The sequence below is a fragment of the Rhamphochromis sp. 'chilingali' genome (genome assembly GCF_963969265.1).
Source record: "Rhamphochromis sp. 'chilingali' genome assembly, chromosome: 1".
NCBI lineage: Eukaryota > Metazoa > Chordata > Actinopteri > Cichliformes > Cichlidae > Rhamphochromis > Rhamphochromis sp. 'chilingali'.
In genome coordinates this window covers 69994386-70021114 of record NC_137929.1, presented here as the reverse complement: position 1 = coordinate 70021114, position 26729 = coordinate 69994386, and the positions used below count along the sequence as shown (strand labels likewise).

General features: G+C 40.7%; 2 protein-coding genes across 5 annotated transcripts; one reads left to right on the top strand and one right to left on the bottom strand.

Moving 5' to 3' along the window:
- Positions 1-2192: 2192 nt before the first annotated feature.
- LOC308410049 (uncharacterized protein) lies at positions 2193-3332 on the bottom strand (the record flags this gene model as incomplete). The annotated part of the gene is made up of 4 exons (XM_080903138.1): positions 3109-3332; positions 2899-3010; positions 2494-2582; positions 2193-2380 (listed from the first exon to the last, which is right to left on the bottom strand). Exons 1-4 carry the CDS (start codon positions 3305-3307, stop codon positions 2193-2195), a joined length of 588 nt encoding a protein of 195 aa, XP_080759264.1. The 5' UTR covers positions 3308-3332.
- A 4034-nt stretch (positions 3333-7366) lies between these two features.
- Positions 7367-26528, top strand: LOC308396381 (uncharacterized protein). Of its 4 annotated transcripts, none has more exons than XM_080881638.1 (8): positions 7367-7627; positions 8634-8721; positions 14118-14462; positions 14553-14678; positions 14858-15190; positions 16059-16400; positions 21351-21683; positions 25401-26528. In XM_080881638.1, exons 2-8 carry the CDS (start codon positions 8685-8687, stop codon positions 25487-25489), a joined length of 1605 nt encoding a protein of 534 aa, XP_080737764.1. In that variant the 5' UTR covers positions 7367-7627; positions 8634-8684; the 3' UTR covers positions 25490-26528. The 4 variants fall into 4 exon arrangements, with proteins under 4 accessions (XP_080737764.1, XP_080737763.1, XP_080737766.1 ...); XM_080881639.1 differs by lacking the exon at positions 7367-7627 and adding an exon at positions 8120-8435; XM_080881637.1 differs by lacking the exon at positions 8634-8721.
- The last annotated feature ends 201 nt before the right edge of the window (positions 26529-26729 follow it).

The window sequence follows — 26729 nt, the reverse complement described above, 5'->3', positions numbered from 1 at the left end:
TGACGACAGTATTTAAAACAAAGCATGGCTTTATATATACCCAGATAGCAAGGAAACATTGAAACACTGTTGAGTCAATATCAGGCTGTGTCATTGAATCAACGTTGAAGTGTGACGTTGACCTAACGTCACTCTTGCACCCGTTTTTAATGTTGAAACAACGTCAGGTTTTGATGTTGAATCAATGTTGAAACCTGACATTGATTCAACGTTGTATTTTCTAATACTGTTGACATTGAAACAATGTCAGATTCTGATATTGAAACACTGTTGAGCTATGGTGTTGATTTTCCACCTCTGTCGCACAGTGGCTTTTTATTAAAACAACAGTTAAATCATGACTGGAAATCTACCTTTCTTTATAGGTATTTTAACCAATACTAAACTACTGCATGTTTCCATCAATACTTAAACCACCTAAACACATAATTGTACTTATTCCTCAAATTGGACACCCTTTATAAAAAACAAAAACAAATGTCTCACGATGTATCATGTCAATATAATTATCCTAAAATAAGAAAGCATTGCATGTGATGTAACAGAGAAAAAAAATAAACAAAAAAGGTCAATAGGCATGTTTCGTTTGCTAAATACTTTATTAAAACACAGTTTTCTATTTACATTTATGTTTAACATAAATTTGTAATTTTTTACTCCGGGATGGGGATGCATGATGTGCGTCCTGCACCACCCAAACGATCTGGGGCGTACCGGAGCCATTTCTGCACTGCTTGTGCAAAGACAAACTCGGACATAGAGTTTGCCCCTAACTGCTGCGTCAGGCAATCTAGGACAAAAATACACACACACACACACACACAAAAAAAGTGAATTAGAGCACATGAATAAGCTCATGTTATAGCACATGATAAATACTTTTTTGCCCCACTGTAACTGTCTTCAGCGGGGAGAAAGTATGTAAACTCCTAGGCTGATAAACATGAAAGTCACCAGGCGTAAATCTGCAAACTGCCGCATTTGATTCCCAAAGAGCTATGAGCGGAAAAAGTGATAAGTCTTAGCATGGTGTGCCGTGTATCCTTTAAAACAAAATAAACATGGGGTCCTTGGGCTGTACAAACTACAACCCGAGGACTAAACAAGCCAAAGACCAAAGACTCCATCTCCAGATTAACCGGACATGAAAGTCTTGTTATTAAGAAAGACAAAGTAATATAGCAAAAAAACGGTAAAACTTACCAAATATGCATTTGCAGAGCGCTGTATCTTTAAATGCCCTTTTTTGCTTTGTCTGGTCCTTGGTTTTTTTCCCTGCCCAGTTTAGTACCGAGGCCAGCTCGTTTGTAATGGCATAAGCCATTACACGGCGGACTCGCACCTCCAGTGTGGTCCCTCCAATCAAGGCAAGGCGTCTCACCTATAGACACATTTCAATAGATGGAATTAGCGTGTCTCATGTCTTAAATGTGTATGCAAGTGCTTGTGTGTTTAATCAACAGGCCGTTGTTATGTATTTAAATCACAGCTATTACACTTTATAGTTACAAAGTGTACATAAACTTTATATACTTACCATTGCCTTATTTGCCTCTATTGATTGAAGAGCTGCCTCTGCATTGTTTAGCTCCTCCATGTTGTGCAAGGGCAAATCCAGAGACAGTACCCCAGCATCTACCGAATCATTGCAGCCGGTATTGCGGATGGCTCTGACCTCATCACGCAGTTCGTTCACAGCTCTCGTCAGGTCTGACAGCATAGTTAATATCTTTTGTGAGGTCGCATCTGTTTAAAAAAAACAAAAAAACAAAAAACAATTCTAGAAAGATTAATGGCTTAAGCAGTGAGAGGCAAAAAATTAATATATCCATAAGTGACGGTGTAACATTCTGCATTCAAGTATAAGTTGTTCTAACTCACATATATTTGATATTTGTATACGGTATGTAGCTTGCCATCACCAGTGCGTGAATTATGTGTGAATGGATGGATGAGTGAATGTGTAAAGCGCTTTGGGGTCCTTAGGGACTAGTTAAAGCGCTGTACAAATATAGGCCATTTACCATTTATACCATGTAAAATGTGAAATTCCAAGATTTTCGAACTTGCCTTGTAATAGTGGCCTCACAGAGTCTCTGGAATCTACAGAAAAACAAATCACAACAAGATGACATTCAGGAGTATAAACTGGTGTTTTGAAGATAAGAGTACAATGACATTGTGATTCAGCTTTAAAAGTATTTTAAAAGCATACTGTCTACAGGGAAGTCCTCGACATCAGACTCTGCATGCTGGGGAGATCGCAAAGCTGTGTCGGTTTGCGTGTTGTGCCGTGGTGGCGAAAGGTGCCGGAAGCTGGGTGGGGCATTATGATGCCTGCTGTCAGTGGGCTGGGGGGAAGACTGCGGAGTGGTGAGGGCTGTTTAGAAAAAGATAATTTTTTTTAATTATTTAAGAATACAGACAACTTGTCAAACGTTTCCTTGTGTCACACACAGATATGTACAAAGACACTAGACAGTATTTTATTACCTGGTATTTTCACTCGAGGGGCCTGGGGAAACCGTTTTTTTGTGGGCTGCTCATCCTCTGAGTCACTATATGTGTACACGGGATTTGGTCTAAAGAAAAAAAGTTGAAAACGGTCATAGGTAATTATAAATGTGTGTTTGGAATATTTTTTCCTAAAGTTACAGTTTGATTTCTAACAACACACACATGAAACGGAGATGTGCAAGAAAGTACAGTATACAAGGAATTTTTGAAGTGCACAAGTGTACACGGCTTCGCGTTTTTAAAAAGTTTACAAGCTTCCACTTTTTTGGACTATATTATGTGGTGATATTGCAGTATGCAAGCACCACAGATAAGTATAAAAGACAAGATCATAAATTCTTAGCAATCACAGATATGTTTGTGAAATAAAAAATTTTTTACTTGTGCTTTCTTTTATGACTGGTCGGAGTTTCAGCTTCGGACTGAAGGTCAGACGTATCACAGTGTTCACTTAGATATTTCTGAAGACTGCGTTCTGCTTCGTGAAATGTGTCTGGAAGTACAAAACACAATGTATAGGCAGACATAAATTAGGACACGAAAAACTTGTTATTGTTGCAGTTATACAACACCAATCCAGTTGATACCCACCATGGCTTATTAGAAGTCGGACTGGTGCATAGGTGAGCCATGTTGCACCAGGATGAACTCTCCTCTTTACTGCGGCATGGATCCTGAATGTGTCTCGCGGAGGATATGGAGGCCATGACAATTTCTCCCCATTTATCCATGTACTAGGGACTATTTCTGTACCACCAGTGCTGAACTGCACAATGCACCAGTCTTTCATTTTTATCTTTTTTTTTTGGAGTCCTTTTTGCCCTGTCTAGTATAAACAGGAAACAGATAATTATAATATAAATTAAATTCAAATTCAAATTCAAATTTTTTTATTTGTCACGTACACAGTCATACACAGTACGATATGTAGTGAAATGCTTGGACAACTGCTCGTGACCTAAAGAAAACAAAAAAGGAAAAGGCTATGAATAAGATAGGAAATAAATATGAAAAATTAAAAAGGGTAAATTTAACTAGGAAGGAATAAAATATAAATTAAGGTTAAAAATGAAATAACTGTACAACACAAATTAGAATGAAGGGTAAATTTAACTGGGAAGAATAAGATAAAATATATAAATTCAAGTTGAAAATAAAATAACTGTACAACAAAATACACAATATAGAACTATATAAGAATGTATGAAGAAATCTAAATCTAAATAAATATATACACAATAACAGCAGCTGTACAAGTATTAACTGGAAATGAAGAATATAGTGACCAGTGTTGTGCAAAAACAATGTCCAGAAAGTCCAGTGTGTGTGTAAGAACTGTATGTGTGGGTCAGTACTGTGTGGTGGTGTGATTGAGAGACCGTATCGCCTGCGGGAAGAAGCTCCTCCTCAGTCTCTCTGTGTTGGTCTTCAGGGAGCGGAATCGCTTTCCTGACCTCAACAGAGAGAACAGTCTGTTGTTGGGATATATTTTTCATAGTCACTACAAAACTTGATCTATTGACTGAACTAAATAATAAATAATAGCTTAAAATGTATATAGGCAACTATTACAAGCACACACGATAAAACAAACTTTTTTTTTTATTGACTATGCATGATTGGCAATGCAATGAAAGCTGTGTTGTCTGGACAAAGAAAATATTTGGCAGTAATATTATTGAGCTTTGTAATGCCAGGTCTGCTGTTCAGCTGCGACACTCTGTAGCATCCAATTCTGGATGACGGTAAGGGGTACTGAAAGTAAGACTCTTTGTGACAAAACTTTTGGAAAATAACAAATGTGTCACCATCTACTTTCACAATGTTGCGGATTAAAGCAATGTCATCGACTACCTGCACACAGTTGTCCCCATCCCCAACAGACAAGATGTACTTTTCTGTCACTACTTTCTTGTACTGCTCTGAATGGTGTATCGGAGCCACAAGTGGACCATCATAATGCTGATGCATTAACTTTTGTGCTTTTCTTTGTGGTGCTGGCTTCACATCCGGTTTTTCAGAAAGTCTTTTTACAATTTGTTGTAAAGGCAAGTGAGGCTTTCGCAAGAGATGTTTAATCTGGCCTAAGTAATTTTCATAGGGGAAAGCAGCAATGTTATCTAACGGGCCAAAGAGTCGATATTCTTCTGACAGGTGTGTCAGCTGGTGTACGTTGTATGTGATTTCATCCCTACCATACAATTCGCCGAAGTGAGAAACAAATGACACCAGGAATTCTTTGGCACAATCGACCATTTCATTAGACATAGAGGGGGATAACAGCAGATGCATTGCTACAGAAAACAACATAAAGTTATCATAGAACTCAACTGGAATGCTATTCCTAAGCACTACGGGCCCTGTGTACAACATAAAATTTCGCAACTCTGTTGCTTTCCATCTATCAATTTCAGACAATTCCCTTGGCTTGCGGTTAAACTCATTTGGTGTATAAGGTCGCAGAGCTTTCAACTTTTCTGAAATTTCACCTACTGTTCGACTGGACAGCCTTGTTGCAAGTACTTTGCCCTTTATCCACAAGTATATAAGTTTTCTTGTGACTCCAAGACAACATAGATGCATATAATCCAAGGGAAACATTGTTATCATCTTAACCATACCAGCTAAAGGAGACAATGTTTGATTCAAGTGGTGGTCTTCATCAATCATCAACTGAAAATCTGCATCCATTCTAAGCTTTGCATTAACTTCTGGGTACGTCATTTTGTTCTTCCATTCACCTGCTTGAACACATTTATCACAACCAGAATAACCATTATGAGCCTTTATGTTTTTAATGAAAGCTCTTGCAGGTGCATCACACACAAATGAACATACTTTAACTGTTATCTGGCAGCTATTGTAGATAATGCCATACTTCAAAATGTGCATGAGGTCCTTCACAAATGGGTCCAAGAACTGAACTACACTTTTTGGCTTACCCAGACCACAGTAGAGACCAACAAGGAATGGTGATTTTGTGTAGTCAACATTTGCAATTGCAAGAATTGGCCAGAACTGAAGTTTACTGCTTTTGAAAAGGGGTAAACCATCTATATTAAACTGCAATTTTAAGTCGTTCAACTTGGCAGGCAAGATCAAGCATTTGAGTCGAGAGACCAACCCTTTAGCCAAACCAAAATGATGGTATTCCCCACCATCCATTTTTATTGTGTTTATTTGACCTTGCGTTCTGAGAACTGTCCTGGCATCTTTTGGTAGGTCTGGGTGAGATACACGCAAAATTCCCAAGAGTGCTGTTACTGCCACCAACGAGACTGAAAATGTAGAAGCCCAGTATCTTAAACTTGTTATTAAGAATTCAGTATTTGGCGCTTTGTCATCAGCTTCAGCATCACTATTATCAGAATCAAACGGTGGAGCATGGCAACCAAAGCTGTCAAAACTAAAGTCACAGTCATTATCCTTGTCGGGTGATACATAGGTCTCACATACTTCTGAAATCTGCTCATAGTGACTGGTAAATACTTGACTATCTATACCTGGGTGACAACAGTGGGACACACCAGACTCTTCTGCAACCTGCGGTCGCTTAACTTCGACTTGTGCATTGCTGTTTTGTTTGTGTTTTTCAGCAACCATCTCTTTAAAGTGCCTGAGTATATCGGACTCTGCTGCCTCAACCATTTTCCGTAATTTGCGCCTCCTTGACCAGCGTGATGTCATTGTCAGTGTATATCAGATTAAACAAATAGTGCTATATTTGGAAATAGCCAAAATAAGCAAATTGTTTAACACTAGGAATTTGAGGACGTGAGCTTCTTACTTATCGATGGGTGGATGGTAGTTACCAAATCAGATCTGTAAAAAAGAGGGGAAAAGGGAACAATGTCAATAAAGAGGGAAAACTAGATACAAAGACGGCTCAGAGAAGCTATTTTCTAAAACTCCGTTTTTTGTATTTACGTGTGGACGAGAAAAACAGAAAAAACGCAGCGTCAAAGGTGTGCGCCTTTTTTGACGTCACACTGTGCACCACGTTATTGTTTCGGTGAAATGAATTTCTACAATACTGTTACTGTTAATTGTTCTCTCTGCAGTGTTTACATGCTTACATATACACACACAGTTACTGTCCGTCCACACATACAACTCGGTTCTGCTTCTATGCCCCATCTTTGTTTACCATTTCCCACCGAGGCCTCTAGACTTCTGATTGGCCAACATTTCTACACGGTTAGGAATATAGCGCCACCTGTTGCTTTGGCATGTTCATAGCAGCGTTTTCCTTCATTTCTGCCTTTATGTGTGGACGGGATTATTTTTTAAAACGAAAACGGAAAATCTCAGTTTTCAAAAAGTTTTCAGCGTGGAACGTAAAGTCTGAATTGAGTGCGAATCGAAGCGGGTGCTCACCAATCATTAAAAGTAACAAAGTCATTGAACACATTTATACAGTACCTTTACGTTTATCAATCATATATCACAGATTTACAATTTTTTTGTAGTACTATGCTAAAAAGCAACTACAGAGTGAAAGTCTGGGTCAAGCGCCGAGGCGACGGCAAGAACAAAGGAACCCTCGAAGCGTTAAAGCTAGTTTTGTAAGGGAATATAACAGAAAAGTATGAAACGAAAATGTTTTCTTTGTTGATAGACTTTGTTCGCAGTGCAATTTACTTATCCGCCCCTGCATGACTGGAGAGTATGTGATGGTCTTTATCCACAGTATAATAATAATAATAATGACAGGGTCTTATTTCCCTAGTAATAATTAGAAGCGGTAGCATCAAAAATTCAGTGAAAACTAGTGAACTGGGTGTCTGGACGAGTGTTTCGTAATGTCTTTACCTACACAGGTCTCTACCTGTGCAGTAGTGAGGAAAGAATGCGGACGTCAGAGACTGTGCCCGTGCCTCAGCCCCATTCAGTCCAAACTGTATGAAGACATACAGTTTGTGGTCAAACGAGCTTTTATTCTGACGGTCCAGAATTCGCAGTTCTTTTCAAGTCTAATGTTTGTGTTGTGAATGCAGGGGTGAAAACTGGAGTTCGTTCGTTCACGGGTCAGTCTTTGCGTGTGAGTCCAGAGCGGCTCAGCTTTTTATGAGGACGAAGATGTTGCTGACGTGCTTGCTCCTCGGACTCGGTAAGAACCCGCTCTGTTCCTCTGTGTGTTTGCGTGTGTGTGTTTAAACAAGAAAACTTGTTACAAGCACAAGCATGTTAATCATTGGGAGTAGCAGTTTTTGATATGGGCGGCATCATGGCTTTGGCAAAGAAGTGTCTCATACTGATGCTACGTCATGCCAGCACATTTTGGGGATGGGTTGGGCACCGATCGGTTTTCTATCGCCCATTTGAGGGTAGTAAAGGCGCCCTCCGTTTGCAGGGTGCGCCTGCTTGCTGTACAGGGAGGAAAAGGGCAGGGCGGTGTTCCAGATTAACTGGCGTTGTTGAACAGATGTGTGGCAAACTTGCTTTTTAGGAGCTGCTACCGACAAACCAGCAAATAAACACCAAATCTTTCATCTGTGACCTTTGTGAGGTTACGTCAAACACACTCTTTCAGTCTTGTTGCTGTTTACTTGTAAAATGTATATAAATGCCGTGAGTTTACCTGGTGATATGTACGAGGCTACAGCAGGGGCGGAGCGTGGGGGTGGCTTACTGGGCTTAAGCCCGGGTTGTTTTGTCAGAAGCCCGGGGTCTTTTGGAGTGTAATTTTTTCATAGTTAGATGCCTGGCTGACAACTGTATAAAACAAAAAGTACACACAATATTCGAAGCACATAGTGCACACTGTGGGAATTTACGACTGTGCGTGAATCCCCCCTGATATTGGTATGATCCGAGCTCAGGCACTAAGCGACTGAGCGAGGGGGCGGGGCAGCTGCTGCCTGTCAGTGTTGGAGAAACGGAGCCAGCCATACTAAGGAGAGCTGAAGTTTGACCAGGTACCAAAGCAAATCATTCATACCGTACAAATAATGTAAATATGACGGTGAATCACGAAAGATTGATATCAAACTGATCACTTGACCAATATTACGTTACTTGCTCTTCAAGTGAATCAACAAATGGCGAAATGAAAAGCCGAAAAAATGCTATTTTTTTAGAGTCTTAGCTTACATGTGTTTATTTCATATTTTCAGTTCTTACCCTCCCCGACTAAATCGGTTTCAGTTATGTACTGAAATATAAGAATGGACATTAGAGGCTTCTTTCAAAGAAAAAACTCAGGTAAATGTTATTTTATATATTATGCTTTGTATGTTGTTCAGTATATTTCTATGCAAAACAAGAGGGATTTCAGTACACAGCAGGATATTCACATTTGTAACCAGATATTTACACTTTAGGGAGAAAACATAAAACATTTTTACTGTACAACATCAATTTAGAGTAAACTTTTGTTTTAGATAAATATTGATATATCTTTTGAATTAGTTAAATGTCAGAATAAAGAGACAGAGCTTTCTGTTTTTTATCACTTTGATCAAATTTTGGAGTACATGTACACTAAGTTTATTGTTAATTAATAAGAAACTCCAGATGATTCCATTCTGAGCTGAAGAAGCTTCTGATAGGTTAGTAGAGTCCATGTGAGTAAACTGGTGGCACAGCTGTGGATGCATATAAGGCAAAACACAGAGCCTGTTTCTGTGACATGGGAACATCAGGAGATGTCAACCAAAACACCAGGAAAAGAACTGTGGAGCTCCATAAGTGTGGCTCAATTTTGAATACAATTTGGTGCCATTTGCAATTAAGAAATACAGATAGTTTCTCTCTTTACTCTTAAAGTTAACAAATATGTTTTTTTATATTTATCAATCTAAAAAAATAAACATTTAGTCTGATTTGATGTTACAATTAAAAAAGTGTTTGTGTTTTGATCTGAAGAGTTTGTAAATATCTGTATATTTGATGATTGTCAGCACAAAGAGGGAGAGAGAGAATGAGGACAGAACAGAGATTGAACAAGAGCAGGGCCCTATTTCAGGAAGCCGGTTTAGAAAACTCAGAGTGAAAAACGATACTCAGGGTTGAGTAACCCCGAACTGTCCAACTCGGAATATTCGGTTTCAGAAAGACTGATAACAAGTAGTTCAATCAACGCGGAGTTGCTTTAACCCCAAGTTAAGCGCGCGCACGAGGATACATAAAGCCCTGATTAGTGGAGCACAGATTAAGCGAGTCACCATGGAGACGGAAGGAAAGAAGGCGCGGTCAATGTATTTTACAGCGCTTGAGGCCGAAATTCTGATGGCAGCATATGCCGATAACATGCAAATTTTGCAGAAAAAAAGTAACACAGCCTCAGCTGCAAAAGAAAGTGAGCATGCATGGCAAAACATAGCCGACAGAGTCAATGCGTGAGTGTTAATATAAACATTGATCGAGGGATTTCCACCCATTTAACACGTTATTTTATTATATCTTATTTTTTATTTTATACATTTTATTTTGTGATGTGATGTGAGCGCAGGTGCAACCCAACAGGCCCCAAACGTTCCTGGCAGCAAGTAAAAATGAAATATAAAAATATAGTCCAAACAGGTAAGGTGTAATTGTATTATGAGCCATAGTGCTTGGTCTGTTTGTCCCATGTAAACCAATTGCAGTTAGAGGCTACATTAATTTCCCCTCTGTAAGCACTTATTGAAATTATCTGAGCACATTACAAGTACATATTTGCTTACTCTGTATGCTCAAATGTGGCCCGTTATAGCCAACAGAAAAAAAGCGGAGGCCCGAAAAACAGGTGGGGGTCCTCCACCACCACCACTCACAGAGCCTGGCCACTTGGCTTCCACATTTGTGATAATGTTGGCAGCATCACATATGATCTTCACAGTGCAGAGAACACAAATTAGCATCCATTACTATAATGAAATAATTTGTTAGTTTGAAATGCTACAGGGAACTATGTACCTGTACATTAATGCTGCGGAAAGACTTCCTGTTCACATAGTCTCCTTCATTTACTGAAGGAGCAATGATTGGAATGTGAGTGCCATCTGTACAGCCAATCACGCCTGGGAACCCTGAAAATAAATGTGAAATTTAAGTAGTAGTTCAAATATCACCACATCATGAATTAAGTTTCGTTCATCCTGATACCTGCAATTTTGTGGCATCCCTCTTTGATAAATCTTGTGGGTCTATGACCGGGGAACACCACAAACGAGTGCAGGAGACGTTTCAGTGCAACTGTAACATTCCTGACTGCCCGACAGACGGTAGCCTTGGAAACGTGCTCAGCGTCACCAATATTATACAGAAAGCTCCCGTTTGCAAAAAACCGAAGTGCAATACAAATAATATGTACAGAACTGAGAGGATGTCCGCGATGTGTCACATGCGTAATATATGGCCTGAGGATGTTATTCAAATAACTTAGAGATTGTGCTGAGAAACGGTAACGTTCGCACAGAAAATCATCAGGAAATGATAAAATGTCCAAACGCGCTCTGATCACTCTCTCCCGGCGGAGAGCTCTGCGGAGAATTTGGGCTTCAACATCTACTGGCTCTTCAAGGAAGGAGCACGCCATGTCTGACACTTCCTACAGTCAGGTTTCCGACACAGAGGCGGAGACAGTCAGGGTTAGTTGAAGTAAACCTGCTAGGGGGCAGGTTAGCTTCACGGAGTGTGTCGTCATAGTGACTCACTCAGGATTAATCTAAACTCGCTTTGTGAAACTGAAAACCCAGAGTTTTCGTTAACTCAGGGTATACTTACTCAGAGTTTGCACTAAACCGGCTTCCTGGAATAGGGCCCAGGTGAGACACACATGTTAGTCAAATGGTTGTTTACCAAAAGTATCACCGTATCATAGGTCCTCATGTATCTCGTACCTAGTGTTTCTTTTTAGGTTTGCTATTTTTCAAATTCTATATTTTTTAAGTTATGCAGCTTGTTTGCACAACAAGGATAAATAATTATATAAACTTTTCTCAATCTAAATATTGTACTTTGGTAGAATTAAAAAAATAAGTGTAGTGCAGGTCTATGATGATTTTTAGTGCTGCTATCATCTAGTTCTGATTCTGGTTCTGTCTTGGTTAAATCCTCAGTAGTCCTGATTTTGAACTGTTGTAGTCCTGTTTTAATTCCGGATCAGTTTTGGGTCTGGTTGAATTGGGGTTAGTCCTCGTGTCTTGATACAGGCCTGACTTTGTTCTGCCTCGCTGCTTAATTAAAAAACTAGTTTAAGGTGTCCTGCATATGTGATATATATTTTTCCCTATATGAAGTCATTCTTTTTTGAACAAAACTCAAAACAGAGCCTATTAATCTTTCAGTCATTTCTACCCCCCCCCCAAAAAAAAAAAAAAATCCCATATGCATACTACCCTTTAGGGCTAAGCCCCGGGTGTTTCAAATGTCTGGCTCCGCCTCTGGGCTACAGCAAACTCCATTTGAGTACACACAGTGGCGTGTCTAGAAAATGTTTGTTGGGGGGGGGGGGGGCAGGTAGGGGCACTAATTTGGAGAAGGGTGGCAGATGTAATGTTAAAAAAAAAATTTTTTTAAATTAAATTCTAAAATTCTACCAACCGTTAACCATAATTCAATAATCCTATAAACCTAATAACCGAATGCGCTTTTAACTCTTATTAGAATGAGATTTTACCACTACGATGCAAAGTTTTTAGATACTGCGTTGATAAATCTGTCAGTGTTTACTCAGCATTCAAGGACAGCAATATTTGCATAGTATTTTTACTGACATGTAGTGCACATACGTTTTGGGCAAAAACATTTTTGAATATTAAAATACAAACATTTGTAACAAACAATTGACAAATTAGCCAATGCCAATGCAAAACTTTATCTGCCTGTTAAAAAAAGAAGATAATCTTCTCACAAACTGGTGTTTGATTTTGAAACAGGAAAAAAGTGGGGAAACAAATGAAAAGACTAACATTTGAATAAAACCTGAAAGCAAGTAAATACTTTCTATGCTGCCTTATGGTAAACTTTGGTAATATTGATAAAGAACAACACTGGCTGATGATGAAATACAGTCAGCTGGCATGGTGACACTGCCAGTATTAACCTGCAGGGCTGGACTGGGACAGAAAATCGGGCATTTTGACTACAGACCGGCCCCCCAGGTAGTAAAGCCATAAAGCCTTTGAATGAAAACAAACCCTGTTGTGACAGTGATGTAGTCTTGTTGGTATATGTATGATTTCTATACTTTTTACGTCAGATAAAAACTTTGGTTGTAAGATTCAGATAATTATTTAATAAAAGCTAGATATTTTAAATGAGAATAAGAAAGAAAAGTATTTATTTGTGCCCCCCTCTCCCTGTTAATGCCCTACCTGGCCCCCTGGCAAAACTTTGCTAGACCCGCCCCTGCACAGTTACCAGCTGTCAGCTGCTTAGAAAAGGATCCTGGTTTCAATCCAGTTTCATGATTGAAGTAGCAACAGGAGAAGGAGGGGGAGAGACTGACAGAAGAAGAGGCAGCTGTGCAGCGTAACGACAGAATAAATCCAGCTTTGTGTCTTTTTTCCATTCTAGCTAAAGTTCGGGACAAACTGCGTCTCTTCTCAGCTCAATATGAAACGTGTAATATTTTCTCTGAATGAGGGACCATTCCATTTTTTAAGGAGCCGTTGGCAACTCTACTAACTAACCTTATGAATAAAATAAAGTTCACTATCAGTAACATCATAGCACCACCCAGCTGTATAGAAACTCCGTCATGCTAGCTAGAACGCAGTATGAGTTATTGCAACTGACGGTAAAAAGTCAGCACAACGAAAATAAACTCCACCTAAACTTAGTTTATATCTGACCCAGATAGACTGCAGGTCATAACTTCTTACCTGAAGTTCAGTTCACCTGACACTCGGACCGGTGGCCGCCTCGGGTCTCTCCTCCTCCTGCCTTCCCTTCCCTCATCCACCTGCTGGCCTCTGTGGAAGCCCCGCCATAGCCACCACCAAACAACTGAGTTATTTTCACACATCGGCCAGCATCTGGCCAATCCACCACCTGTTCATGCGTTACAAAAAAAAAAAAGTCATCAGCCCACCGGTATGCCCGGTATGCCCGATGGCCAGTCCAGCTATGTTAGCCTGCAACCAAATCTGCAGCTCCATACAGCAATGTTACGACTTAGATTATATCTTATAACTCATAACTCTTATATTAGCTGCCCTCAGTAACCTACTTTCTGAAATTTTCGACGGCTGCAATAATTCTTTAAGTGTTATTTTTTCCTTGGGATTCTAATTTCACCGAAGTTTACTAAACTCAACAAACTTAATATTACTTACCGGGACATTTATTCTGTCCTCATTTTCTTTCACCGAAGAATTGTTTGCTGTTTTTGCGATAGCCTCGTACATGAGAATGTCACCAGGTAAAATCACGACATTTTTATACATTTTACAACAGCAACAAGACTGACAGAGTGTGTTTGACGTAACCTCACAAAGGTCACAGATGAAAGATTTGGTGTTTATTTGCTGGTTTGTCGGTAGCAGCTCCTTCAAAGCAAGTTTGCCACACATCTGTTCAACAATGCCACTTGATCTGCGATGCTAGTTAATCTGGAACATCGGTGTTTCAGATTAACTGGCACTGACCACATCCTCTCTTTCTCTTGTCAGTTTCATCTCATGCATCAGGAGTGGAGGTATTTGTGGGGGTGGATTCTGTCCTGCTGCCCTGTCAGGTACCAGCTAATGTTTCCAGAAGCTCCACAGCAGTGGTCTGGGACCGTGATGAGTTCAAGATCCCAACAGTCCACATGCGTCTGCATACCGGAGATGATCTGAAAGATCAAAACCAGCGTTACTTCAGTCGAACGATAATGAGTGACAAAGCCCTGCAGACTGGAGACCTCAGCCTCACTCTTAGGAATCCCACAGTCTCCGACAGTGGAAACTACACCTGTATCGTCCGCAAATATGGACAAGATGAGAAGCGCACTGAAGTAGAACTGATGGTCAAAGGTCAGTGCTATAGGTAGACTTCAGATTCAAGTGAATTTATAAAATTATGTTGCGTGACGTTCAGGCTTTTGATGTTTGTGTTGATTTCAGAACCTCCACCAAGAGATTTAAACCTAAAGGTTATCTTAGGTGTCGTGATAAGTTTGATTCTCCTTATTGCTGCTGTCTTTGGTTTCTTCAAGTTCCGCAGAAATCAGAGGAAGAAGAGGGGTGAAGGTAAGTAAGTGTGTAAAGGCAGCTGGTCTAGATGATGTACCTGTGGAAGTATGATGCATAAGAGAAGGCAGTAAAATTAAACACACCAACGATGCTAAGCATGTCTTTGAAGATACTTGTTTTTCTATGATTTTTTAGATAAAGATTGAAGAACTGCAATAATTTCCTTTTTCTATCAGCTCTCCAGGTGGATATGGTGGAAGTGACAGAATGGGAGAACTCTGTCTGGCTGCCCTTTAAAACCACTGTTTGCTTGCCTGATGATGTCACAGTGGAGTGGAAACACAAAGACAGGAAGATATTCGTGTATCAGAACAGCCAAAACCAGCATCTCTTACAGGACCAGGTTTATAGAGGTCGCACTGAGATGAATGAAGAGCCTCTGAGAACTGGAGACTTGAGTCTGAAACTGAATAACCTCCAAGTTACTGATCACGGTGTCTACATCTGCACCGTCTATAACAAGAGTAAAAAACTCCTGAGGCAGAAAGTAGTGACGCTTAGTGTTAGAGGTGAGCAGAAAAGCTGTTTTTCTATGGTCACAAACCATTGAATCAGATCCAAATCAAGCTGCTGAGAAGTCAAAGAACCTGTTTGAAGTTGGACAGAAACAGAAGAATTTTCAAAACTTTAGCTCTAGATAATTTTTATTTTATATAATAAATACGAATTTTACTATTCATTTTTACATTGTTTTATTAGGCAAGATGAGATGATTAAAAAATGGCCTGTAGCCTACACTCTTTACAAGAGTGTGTATGGAAAGTGTTTAATTTTGAAAGAAAGTCACAGTTAAAATGTGATATACTTCTTATTAATATTAATACTGTATAATTAATGCCTATTCTTCATTTTAATGGAATATCTATTTAGATGTATATAAAACTATTTTTTAGCAACATGCGTTTTGAAGTAAAAATATATGTTTTCTTTCTAATACAAGGACTTTGTTAAGGACCTAATAAGTTGAACTAAACATTATGTATGGTGGTGGCAAGGTGGCACAGGGATTAGCACTGTACCTCACAGCAAGAAGGTCCTGAGTTCAATTGTTTGCTTGGGTTCTTTCTGGGAATGCTGGCTTGCAGTATGTGGGGTTCGGTTTACTGGCAATTATAAATTGCCCATAGGTGAGTGTGAATGGTTTTCTGTTTTTATGTCTTAGCCCCCACATAGAAGCAGACATGGAAGAGAATGGAGGGATAATCACTATATACTCTATATACTACCACTAACTGCTTTTGTTAGTGATAAACCAGCTATCATTAGCATCCATTTTCTGCTGTGTATTTGGGCCCTTGTCGGTTTTACTGCAAATTCAATGACGATGAAGGATCAAACTCACTGACATCTGTTTGTTTGTACACTTTATGTTCTCAGATAGACAGGTGGAGATGGTGGAGGTAGCAGATTGGGAGAAGAATGTAAAGCTTTCCTTTACAGCCACAGATGACCTTCCTCAGGATGTCACAGTGGAGTGGAGACGCTCTGACTCCAAACAGATGATGGTCTACATGTATCCGAGCGACCAAAACCAGAGAGACGATCAAGACCAGTTTTACAGAGGTCGCACAGAGATGAACATGGAGCCACTGCGAACTAAAGACCTCAGTCTGACCCTGAAAGACCTCCAGCTTGCTGACAGGGGAGTCTACACCTGTACTGTCTACAACAAGGACAGAAAAATCTTGCTTCAGAAATCAGTTTCACTCAGTGTCAGGGGTGAGTGTAACAGTTGGTTCTGCACATTACAGTCCTCTAAGATAAGTTTTAAATTGTATCTTACAGCTCTTTTTTGCAACCAGCCTGTTACAAAAAAGCATAGTTTGTTCCCATTTCTTTCTGTTGAATCTATGAAAAAGAAAACATCGTGATACTTAAAAAAAATACCAACAGTTGATTCTGTTCATCTGGACGTAGCGTTTTCAGTGGGAGAAATGTTTCGTCACTCATCCAGGTGACTTCTTCAGTCTCAGCTGACTGCAGGTTTCCCCAAATCTTATAATGGGGGACAGTTAAAATTTGACTTGTACCATAAACCTATGCATACGGATCAGTATTTAAGGTTTGATTCCCCTACTCTCTGTGAATCAGGCACGTGCAGAGGGGGGGCTAGAGGGGCTTGAGCACCCGCCCCTTTCCTGATGAGTGCCCAAAGTGCCCTTTTGTTGAGGCAACTTTTAAATTTTTTTTATTTATTTATTTTTTTATGTGTGTGTGTGTGCGGAGTCCTGTCTGTGCTCCTCAACAATAATATTTAACTATCAATCACAGTTTTGCTAAATAAAAGGATCTGGCTTGCATCAGTCACATGATCACATTTAACCAATGATCGCCCTCGACGGCAGAACGCGCTGGTTACGAGCCGGGAACGAGCTCACAAAGAGCACGCGCATTTTTAGCGGTCCGGAGCTGTAGGAGAAACACAGACTGATGCGACACAACCAGTAAGTAGGTGTACAGCGTGCACTGTAGTGTGTAGCACACAGGAGTATTAGCTTATTACGTACACGTTGGTAAGTTGTCTTGTTGCAACTGACGAACTGAAACAAACGAGCGTGCTGTGTGTGCAACAGCGCGACAAACATTACCTGTCCTTTTATTAACTGCACATGTAGTGCTGGTCATAGCTGCTGGCTACCTGTGTAAGGCTGTCATGGGTCTGCAGCTCTGTCACCGTTTTAGGGAACATATTTAGTTTTAAAGTATTTTGAACATATTTAGTTTTAAAGTATTTTGAACATATTTAGTTTTAAAGTATTTTGAACATATTTAGTTTTAAAGTAAGTTTCCGGGCTTTTCCTGCCTTTCTGGGGGGATTATATTTCACTAAAAACCATCTAATATGCATGTCCACATAATAATTATTATAATTATAATATATTAAAAACACACGCTGTATTTTAAAGAACATACATTAAGAAGCAGATTATATTAGATTTATATTTTAAATAAGACAAAAGTTGGATTTTACAGCAGTAAAATGATTGTATCTCTACAGTTTAAACATGTAATAAGCTTTGCCCTGCACAGAGTGGATAGTGAAACAAATGGAATCATCATAAATACATTATTTCATATTTATTACTTCCCCCTCCTCTTTGCTTTATTATTGTAGCTCTAGTAATAAATAATAATGTAAGGATTCTGGATCAGCACCATGATGCCCACAGTATATACAGTATTCTGAAGAAGGTCTAAAATGTCACTGTGTGTGCATGTGTGTGTTTTATTTAGATGGATTTAAAAAAAATATTACTCATGATATAACATGAGTAATATTGGACGGCTTCCTCCCACCGTCCAAAGACATGCAGCTTGTGGGGATAGGTTAATTGGAAAATCCAAATTGTCACTAGGTGTGACTGTGTGAATGAATGTGAGTGTGAATGGTTGTCTGTCCCTGTGTGTTGGCCCTGCGACAGACTGGCGACCTGTCCAGGATGTACCCCGCCTCTCGCCCTATGACTGCTGGGATAGGCTCCAGCGCCCCCCGCGACCCTGAAAAAGGATAAGCGGAAGCGAATGGATGGATGGATGGATGGATGGATGGATGATATAACATTGTCCAGACATGGCTGGTAAGGACATGAGGAGGAAACAGCAGGAGCTGTGTGAGGCTACTAAAGGCAGTGCTATAACATTTTTCTGTCATCATTTTATTATAGATTAAGTGCAAGAGTTGTTAGGTGTGGATAATTAGATTATAGTTTATTGCAATAGCAAGTTGTGCCTTGTTCTCACATAGACAGCAAGTGGAGAGTGATATATGAAATGATGGGATGGAAGGAAGAAGAGAAGCAAAGAGTGATTCACAGGCAGAGCCTAAATTATTTCTCACAGTTTTTGTTGCCTTATGATTCCAAGCGCTGTCACCAATCTTTGCATTTTGTTATTATCTCATGACACTTGTTGAATCAGCTACCATCTCTCCTGTGGACTTTTTAATGTCTACAGTCTCAGATCAACACAGCCCTGCCCTTCCCATATTAGATTCTTGATGAATGTGTGTTGTTGTTGTCTGTGAAGGTTCTCAGTCATCCAGGTCATCGTAGTCAAAGAAGCTTGCAAAGAAAAGCGTCTGGACTTCTTTAAGTTACTTGAAGACGTTTCACCTCTCATCCGAGAAGCTTCTTCAGTTCTAAGGTCAAATGGTCAAATTTATATCTGGGACTCTCCACCATTTGACCTTAGAACTGAAGAAGCTTCTCGGATGAGAGGTGAAACGTCTTCAAGTAACTTAAAGAAGTCCAGACGCTTTTCTTTGCAAGCTCCTTTGACTGTGTGTTGTTGTTATTCAGCCTGGCTCAATGTGCCCCTTTTTAACTTTGAGCACCCGCCCCTTTAAACCTCTCTGCACGGCCCTGCTGTGAATGGTACTCATGGTCATTGATCAGTGAGCTTTGGTCAGTGGTTGTTGATCAATGGTCATTACAGTATGCATATTAATGATCAAGGAACTGACCTCCCAGCCCATTGTTCCTTCAGTGGGCTGGTTTCCATCACTATGCAAATGTACTGTTTATAAGGTTGGGGAAACCTCAGCTGACATGATTTTGCATGATGTGCAGTGTGTCCATAAGAAGTCTGAGAAATTCAACAAGTGGAATATGAAAAGATAAGAGACAGATCTAAAAATTATCTACAGCAAATGAACAGTGACTTATCATAAGAAACAGGAAGCAGTTTGGAAATTACAAGAAAGCTTGCCATAGGCTACGTTCACACTGCAGGCGAAAGCGCATCAAATCCGACTTTTTTGACCCTATGCGACTCATATCTGATCATGGTATGACAGTTTAAACAGCACAAATGTCATGGTCCTGCGGCCATGACTCAGTGACTTTGTGTTTGTGTTCTTTATTGTTATTTATTTCATTATTATTCATGGCTGTTTTGGGATGGTTTGTGTTTTGGGATTTTAGATACTGGGTTCTGGGTTTGTGCTCCCTCTATTGGTCCCTGGTGTTAGTGTTCCCCTGTCTCGTCAGGTTAATCAGGTCCAGCTGTGTCTCCCACCTGTGTGTGATTTCCCAGTGTCTCTCTGTGTACTTATAGTGTGTGTTTGCCTCTGTTCCTCGTCGCGTCGTCTGTGTTGATACTCTGTGAAATCCCCTGCGTGCTCTCCCTGCTGTTCTCCCTTGATGTTCTCCCTTGATGTTCAGGTTTGTTATTCCTTGGTGTAGTTTCTCCCAGTTTAGTTCATCCTTAGTTCTGTTTTGCCATCTCCACTTTATGTTTGGTATTGTTAATAAATCGCCCTCACGTCTAAATAAGTACTGCATTTGAGTCCTCCTTTCCACTCCTCACACGGCCACTGACCCGAACCGTGACAACAAATCAGATATTTTCAAATCCAATCTGGGTCACTTTCGTATGTGGTACTGAATCTGATACATATCTGATTTTTTAGAAAGCGACTGCTATTTGATGGCCATGTCGCATTAAATCCATCTTTTACATCACTGACACAAGACAGACGCCGATTATCAGCACCGGAGAACACAAACGAGAAAGCATGGCGGCGGAAACTGGAGACGGAGCGAATCAGCGGACAGAAACTGAAGTTTTGGACTTGATTAGCGTATGTGGAGACAGAACTCTGTTGGTTACGACTGTGCAGAAATTGATAGACTGCTGCAACAACAACTACTAGCTCTGTAGCCGCCATTTTTACTTCCGTAAACAGAGCGCGTTTGTGTGTGACGTTTTCTTTTGTGCATGCAGGCTGCTTTGAGGGCCTTGAACCGTTCACACTAGAGCGCGTTTGCTGTCACATTTTATTTCTAGTGTGAACAACCAGACAAAAAAAATCAGATTTGATCAAAAAATCGGGATTGAGCATTAAGACCTGTTGTGTGAACGTAGCCTAAGAGAATTCAGGCTCTGTGATTAAAGGTGGTCATATCAAGTATTTACTTTAACTTTCTATATTATTTTTCCATGTATGCTTGCAATTTTCCGTCAATTACTCCTCTTGTTTCCCATTTTCTAGCAACATATGAAGAACTGACAGGGGTTAAAGAAATACTTGAGCGCTTGACTCTGGTCCCCCCCCTCACCCTTCAGTTAGTCACAGCACAAGGCCACCCGTTCCTGGTCCTGCTTCTGTTGGAAGCTGTTTAAATTCATTTTTTCTTTCCACTTTTTCAGATCATTGTCTAATTGTTAGGCTTTTCTCTCATTACCTTACAGCAGGGGTGTCAAACTCAAATACACAGTGGGCCAAAATTCAAAACTGGAACAAAGTCGTGGGCTAACATTAATATTTATTGAAAAAAAAATCTTCCTCCAGATATAAGAATGAATCTTTTTTTTTATGGACTCAAGGCAAGGCAAATTTATTTGTATAGCACAATTCAACAACAAGGTGATTCAAAGTGCTTTACAGAGACATTAGAAACAAAAACAGATAAAAAGCATGATTTAAAATTGACTCAAACACGTTTTGCTGAAAAACTGAATATGGAACAAGCAAAGCTTAATACTAAACAATATATATATATTAGCTGTATAATACCAGTAGGCCAGCTCTAATAATAATTTGGTATGGCTTCGCGGGCCAAATGTAATTAGGCTGCTTGCCAAATTTGGCCCGCGGGCCAGAGTTTGACACCTATGCCTTACAGCTGCATAATGCAACTGTTGTGACACTATATGTTTTCTTTCCAGTTGCTCAGCTGCAGGTGGTGGTGCTAACAGAGGGTGTAGAGTTTGTTCAGCTGCCCTTTAAAACTACCGATGATCTTCATGAGCACATCAAAGTTGAGTGGAGACATCAAAACATGAAGGTCCACGAATATCAGAGTGGCCAGAACCAGCCTTCCTTGCCAGTTCGGGATTACAAAGGTCGCACAGAGATGAGTGAGGAGGAAGTGAATAAAGGAGACTTCAGTCTGGTCCTGAAACAACCCAAACTAGAAGACTGTGGTGTCTACACTTGCACCGTCAAGAGCAGAGATGGAAAAATTCTGAGAGACAAAATAATTGCCCTCGGTGTCCAAGGTCAGTAAACACATCTGTGAATGTGTCTGCTTATGTGCTCTGGTCTGACTGGCATAACTTTTGTAAATAGCAGACAGATTTTTTTTTCTAAGCATACATCTGTGTCCCCTCAAAATAAAGTTGCTTCACTTCAATAAACCAAATATGCATGGAGACTATAAATATCCATCCATCCACCTTCGTCTTAAGCAGCTTAAGCAGAGAAGCCCAGACCTCCCTCTCCCCAGCCACCTCCTCCAGCTTATACGGGGGGACACAAAGGCGTTCCCAGGCCAGCTGAGAGATATAATCTCTCCAGCGTGTCTTGGGTCTGCTCCGGGGCCTCCACCTGGTGGGATGTGCCCAGAACACCTCACCCAGGAGGCGCAGAGGAGGCATCCTTGTTAGATGCCCGAACCACCTCAACTGGCTTCTTTCGATGTGAAGGAGCAGCGGATCTACTTTGAGCCCCTCCCGAATGGCTGAACTTCTCACCATATCTCTAAGGGAGAAGTTAGCCACCCTTTGGAGAAGGCTTATTTCCGCTGCTGGTATCCACAATCTCGTTCTTTCAGTCACTACCCACAGCTCATGACCATAGGTGAGGGTAGGGATGTAGATCGAATGGTAAATTGAGAGCTTTGCTTTTACACTCAGCTCTCTCTTCACCACAATGGACTGGTAGATTTGGAGGTGCTGATTCTCATTCCTACCGCTTCACACTCTGCTTAACCCCATATTCCTGAAGCATCTCCCACAGAACACTCCAATTTGCCAGAATCTCTTCACAAAGGGCAACTCCCCAGAAGACTGGCTTCAGAGCCCAAAATGTGGGTTGAGGTGAGCTCGACTATATCTAGCTATCTATGTCTGCTCCGATTACCACTGGGTCCACTGTTACCTTCATGCTCTACATCTTCTCAAGCTCTTCTCTGAGCCCTTGGTACTTCTCAAGCTTTTTGTGTTCCTTCTTCTTGATTTGGTATTGCTACAAGTATCACTACGGCTGTCTTCTTGTGCTTGTCTACCACCACTATGTCGGGTTGGTTAGCCATTAGCAGATTTTTTTTTCTAAAAGTCTCATAGCATCTTAGCGTGGTTACTCACAACCAACCTATTTTGACCTCGGGACTTCCAGGCCATACTCAGCACAGATGTTCCTGTATACTATGCCTGCCACTTGGTTATGGCCTTCCATGTATGCCCTGCCTGCTAGCATCTTACAGCTACTGTCATGCGCTTGATTGTCTCAGAGGTATCTTTACACAGCCTGCACCTGGGGTCTTGCCTGGTGTGATAGACCCCAGCCTCTATGGATCTTGTTCTTAGAGCTTGTTCTTGTGCTGCCATGATTAGTACCTCTGTGCTGTCTTTCAGTCCAGCTTTGTCCAGCCACTGGAAGGATTTCTGGATATGAGCCACCTCTGCTTTCTGTTGGTGATACATACCATGCATGGCCCTGTCCTTTCATAATGGCTCCTCCTTTTCCTCCTCATTCTTGGGTTTCTGCTGCCTGTAGTATTCACTGAGCACGCGATCGGTTGGAGCCATCTTCCTGATGTACTCATGGATGTTCGTTGTCTACTCCTGGACTGTGACGCTGACACTCACTAGTCCCTGGCTTCCTTCCTTCTGTTTAGCATACAGCCTCAGGGTGCTGGGCTTAGGGTGAAACCCTCCATGCATGGTCAGGAGCTTGATGTTGGCTGCTTCCATCTCCTCCTTTGGCCAGCTTATTATTTCAGCAGGGTACCTGATCACCGACAGGGCGTAGATCTTGATAGATGTTGATTTTTCTTCCCATTCTGCTGACTTCTCAGGACATGCCTTACTCACTGTAGGTAATTTGTAATTGCAGCTTTCCTAGCGGCCACTTCGTTGTTCTCATTTGCCTGTGGGATCCCCAGGTACTTGTAGTCCTCAGTGTCTGCAATGTTGCCTTCTGATAGTTCAATCCCCTCAGTTCTGACTACCTTCCCTCTCTTTGTTGTCATCCGACTACACTTCTCCACTCTGAACGACATTCCAATGTCGTTGCTGTTCATCCTGGTGGTGTGGATCAGTGAATCGATTTCTCGTTCACTCTTGGCATACAGCTTGATGTCATCGACGTACAGGAGGTGGCTGACAACTGCTCCATTCCATAGTCGGTATCCGTAGCCAGTCTTTTCAATGATCTCACTGAGGGGGTCTGGCCTATGCAGAACAGCAGTGGGGAGAGAACGTCTCCCTGATAGATTGCAAATTTCATGGTGACTCGTGTAATATACTTGAAGTTGGCCTCTAGTGTTGGTCGCTACATACCCATTGAGTCCCTGATGAAGGCTCCAACTGTCCTTTTGATTCTAGGCATTCAAAGGGGCAAAGGTAAGTCTGGGCTTACAATCTCGGGCAACTGCTCTGTCTGCCAGCACCTTGTGTTTTGCACCTCTGGTATTCTAACCTACCCATAGGTTTTTTGGCCAGTGCTGTCCAACTCTTCATACTGAATGTTTGCCACTGTGATGGTGACTGGAGACCATGTTTAGGGAGGTTGCTGCCACTAGCCACTGAGCATGTTTATGGGTTAATTAAGTTATGGGTTAAATACTTCTCACATATGCTCTTCCAGTATTGTTCTGTCTCTAGCTTGGGTGGTGGTGTACTCATATTGTTCCCCTCCCATTAAGTGTGCATCTTGGATGGTTCAGTGGAAAGGAGCTGGTTTATTTTCCTGCCATTTATTTATCTGGTGTACTTCAAGCCAGGCCAAGTCTTTGTTTGGCAGTTTCCAAGGCCTCAGGTATGGACAGCTTAAGAACCTCTCCATCGCACTCTTTCCGCAGCTCCAATACTTTGCTATCCTCCCTCCATGTTACCTTGATCTTGGCCTCTAGTTTCCTTCTCCATGAAGGGTACTGCTCCTTGTTGCTTTTAATCTTGTAGCCAAGCATCTCACAGATCACTGGTACTGTGGTGTAGATCAACTGATTTTGTGTCTCGTTGATGGTGGCAATAGGAATTGTCCATAGTGGTGGATTTACATAATCTAGTAGACCTTCAGAGTATACTTCACATAATCTTGGTAACCGGCTACGGTGGGTCCAGGTTCCAAGCTGCACCATGGTCCTATCTTTCGGGTGTGTTCCTCTCGCACTGAACACTCCACTTTCTATCATGCTTGGGGCTTATTACCCAATTTCGGGTGGGGGTGGTGATGATGTTATGTCCGCCCTTTTAGGTAGACTTAATTTATTCATCCATGTGATGCCACTGAAACCCTGCTAGAAAGGGGGGGGAAAAGAGTTTTCCCATGAGGTGTTTGGAATGAAATTCTGAATTCTGTCCGTGAACAACAGTGTTCCTTTTGAATCTTTCTACAAAAAAAGTCATGAAATCACTATACTGGTTCTTTTTTAAAAATCTCGATGTTAAAAACAGTGTATGTTACTCTTGTTAAAATGGCTCTTAAAATCCCATGTTGATCTGCGTTGAGTTTGACAACCAGTCAGAGGATATTACAGACATATGATTATCAGAAGCTGACCATAGTGTGTAGCTGATTTCAAGGTTCCCTGAAAAGTTTTCACATGAAATTTTAAGAAAATCTTTGACAATTTTGTGTATGATCTCTGATCTATAATATAAATTACATGTGGGGGAAAAAGACATTTCCAAAGTCACAGGATGTGTTTATGTGCCTGATGTAGAAATGACATCAAGAGAAGTGAGACTTGCTTTTACTTTTCTCCTCTGCAGGAAGCTTAAAGAGAGGCAACACAGATTTGGACTACATCATGAGACATATAGTATCATCAAGTCACCCACAAGTTTCTTCTACTGAGTAATGTCTTTTTCACCACTCTTCATCTACCTCCGAATTTGTTTTCACATTCTTCCAACTCTTCTGTTCACTTTCACTCAATCTATTTTCCTCTCATCTCCACTTATCTGTTGTTAAAGTTCTATGACCAAAGGCTTGAGAACAATTTGAAGAAATAAAACTCTTGTTGAACAGGAAGAAAACCTGGCTCCGGATTGGGGCTATTAACATTGACTGACACATGACTAGAGGGGTCTGAAAACTGAAGGCTTTCCCCCCCATTCTACGTTTAAATACTCTAGTAACAACAAATAGGCCTGCAGTGTGATAGTGAAGTGCTCTAATAGGGTGATATGGTACTACAAGGTCATTAAAATAAGATGGGGCCTGATTATTTAAGACCTTGTATGTGAGGAGCAGGATTTTGAATTGAATTCTGGATTTAACAGGAAGCCAGTGAAGGGAAGCCAAAACAGGAGAAATCTGCTCTCTCTTTCTAGTCCCTGTCAGGACTCTTGCTGCAGCATTTTGGATCAGCTGAAGGCTTTTCAGGGAGTTTTTAGGACATCCTGATAATAATGAATTACAGTAACTGTCTGTCCTGAATCAGTCTTATTAGGTAATGTTCAAATAATGTGATCATCCCAGTGTTTCCAGTGTGGGAGAAAGTACTCAGGGCCTTCAAGTTACACACTATGAAAGGCAGCAACAAGTTTAATGTTCAGAAACCTAAAGTCTGTATCAGCAGCAGAATGGAGCTAAAAATAAATGTTTGTTCCAGTTCTATGAAGCTTTGAGTATTTTGGATCAGTAGCTGCTGTGTTTGTTGCATCATATTGCTGTAATTGTTTATATGCTTTATATATTCTGAGCTAAGTTGATCTATAGTGTTACATCATATTCTATAAGGATGTTATGTGTTTGTTTACTTTCTGCCCAGTTTGACCCATTTAGCAGACGTCAGCCTGTTTAAGGCTCTGATATCTATTCTGTGTGACTTACAGCAGTTATGACATGGTCTGATTTTCTCACCCAATAAAGGAATATTTCATATATCAGTCTACTCTTCATTCTATCAGAAACAGTTATCACAGCTTGTACATTTTCTTTTTATAAATATATGTAAGCAATGAGCCAAATTTAGTAATGCCAACATACTGAAGGAACAACATTTGTCTCTTATATATGATACACCTATATATACACTGTCAAAGATACTTGTCTTTGAGTGAAGATTTAAGGTGATAAGACATATAAATAACTGC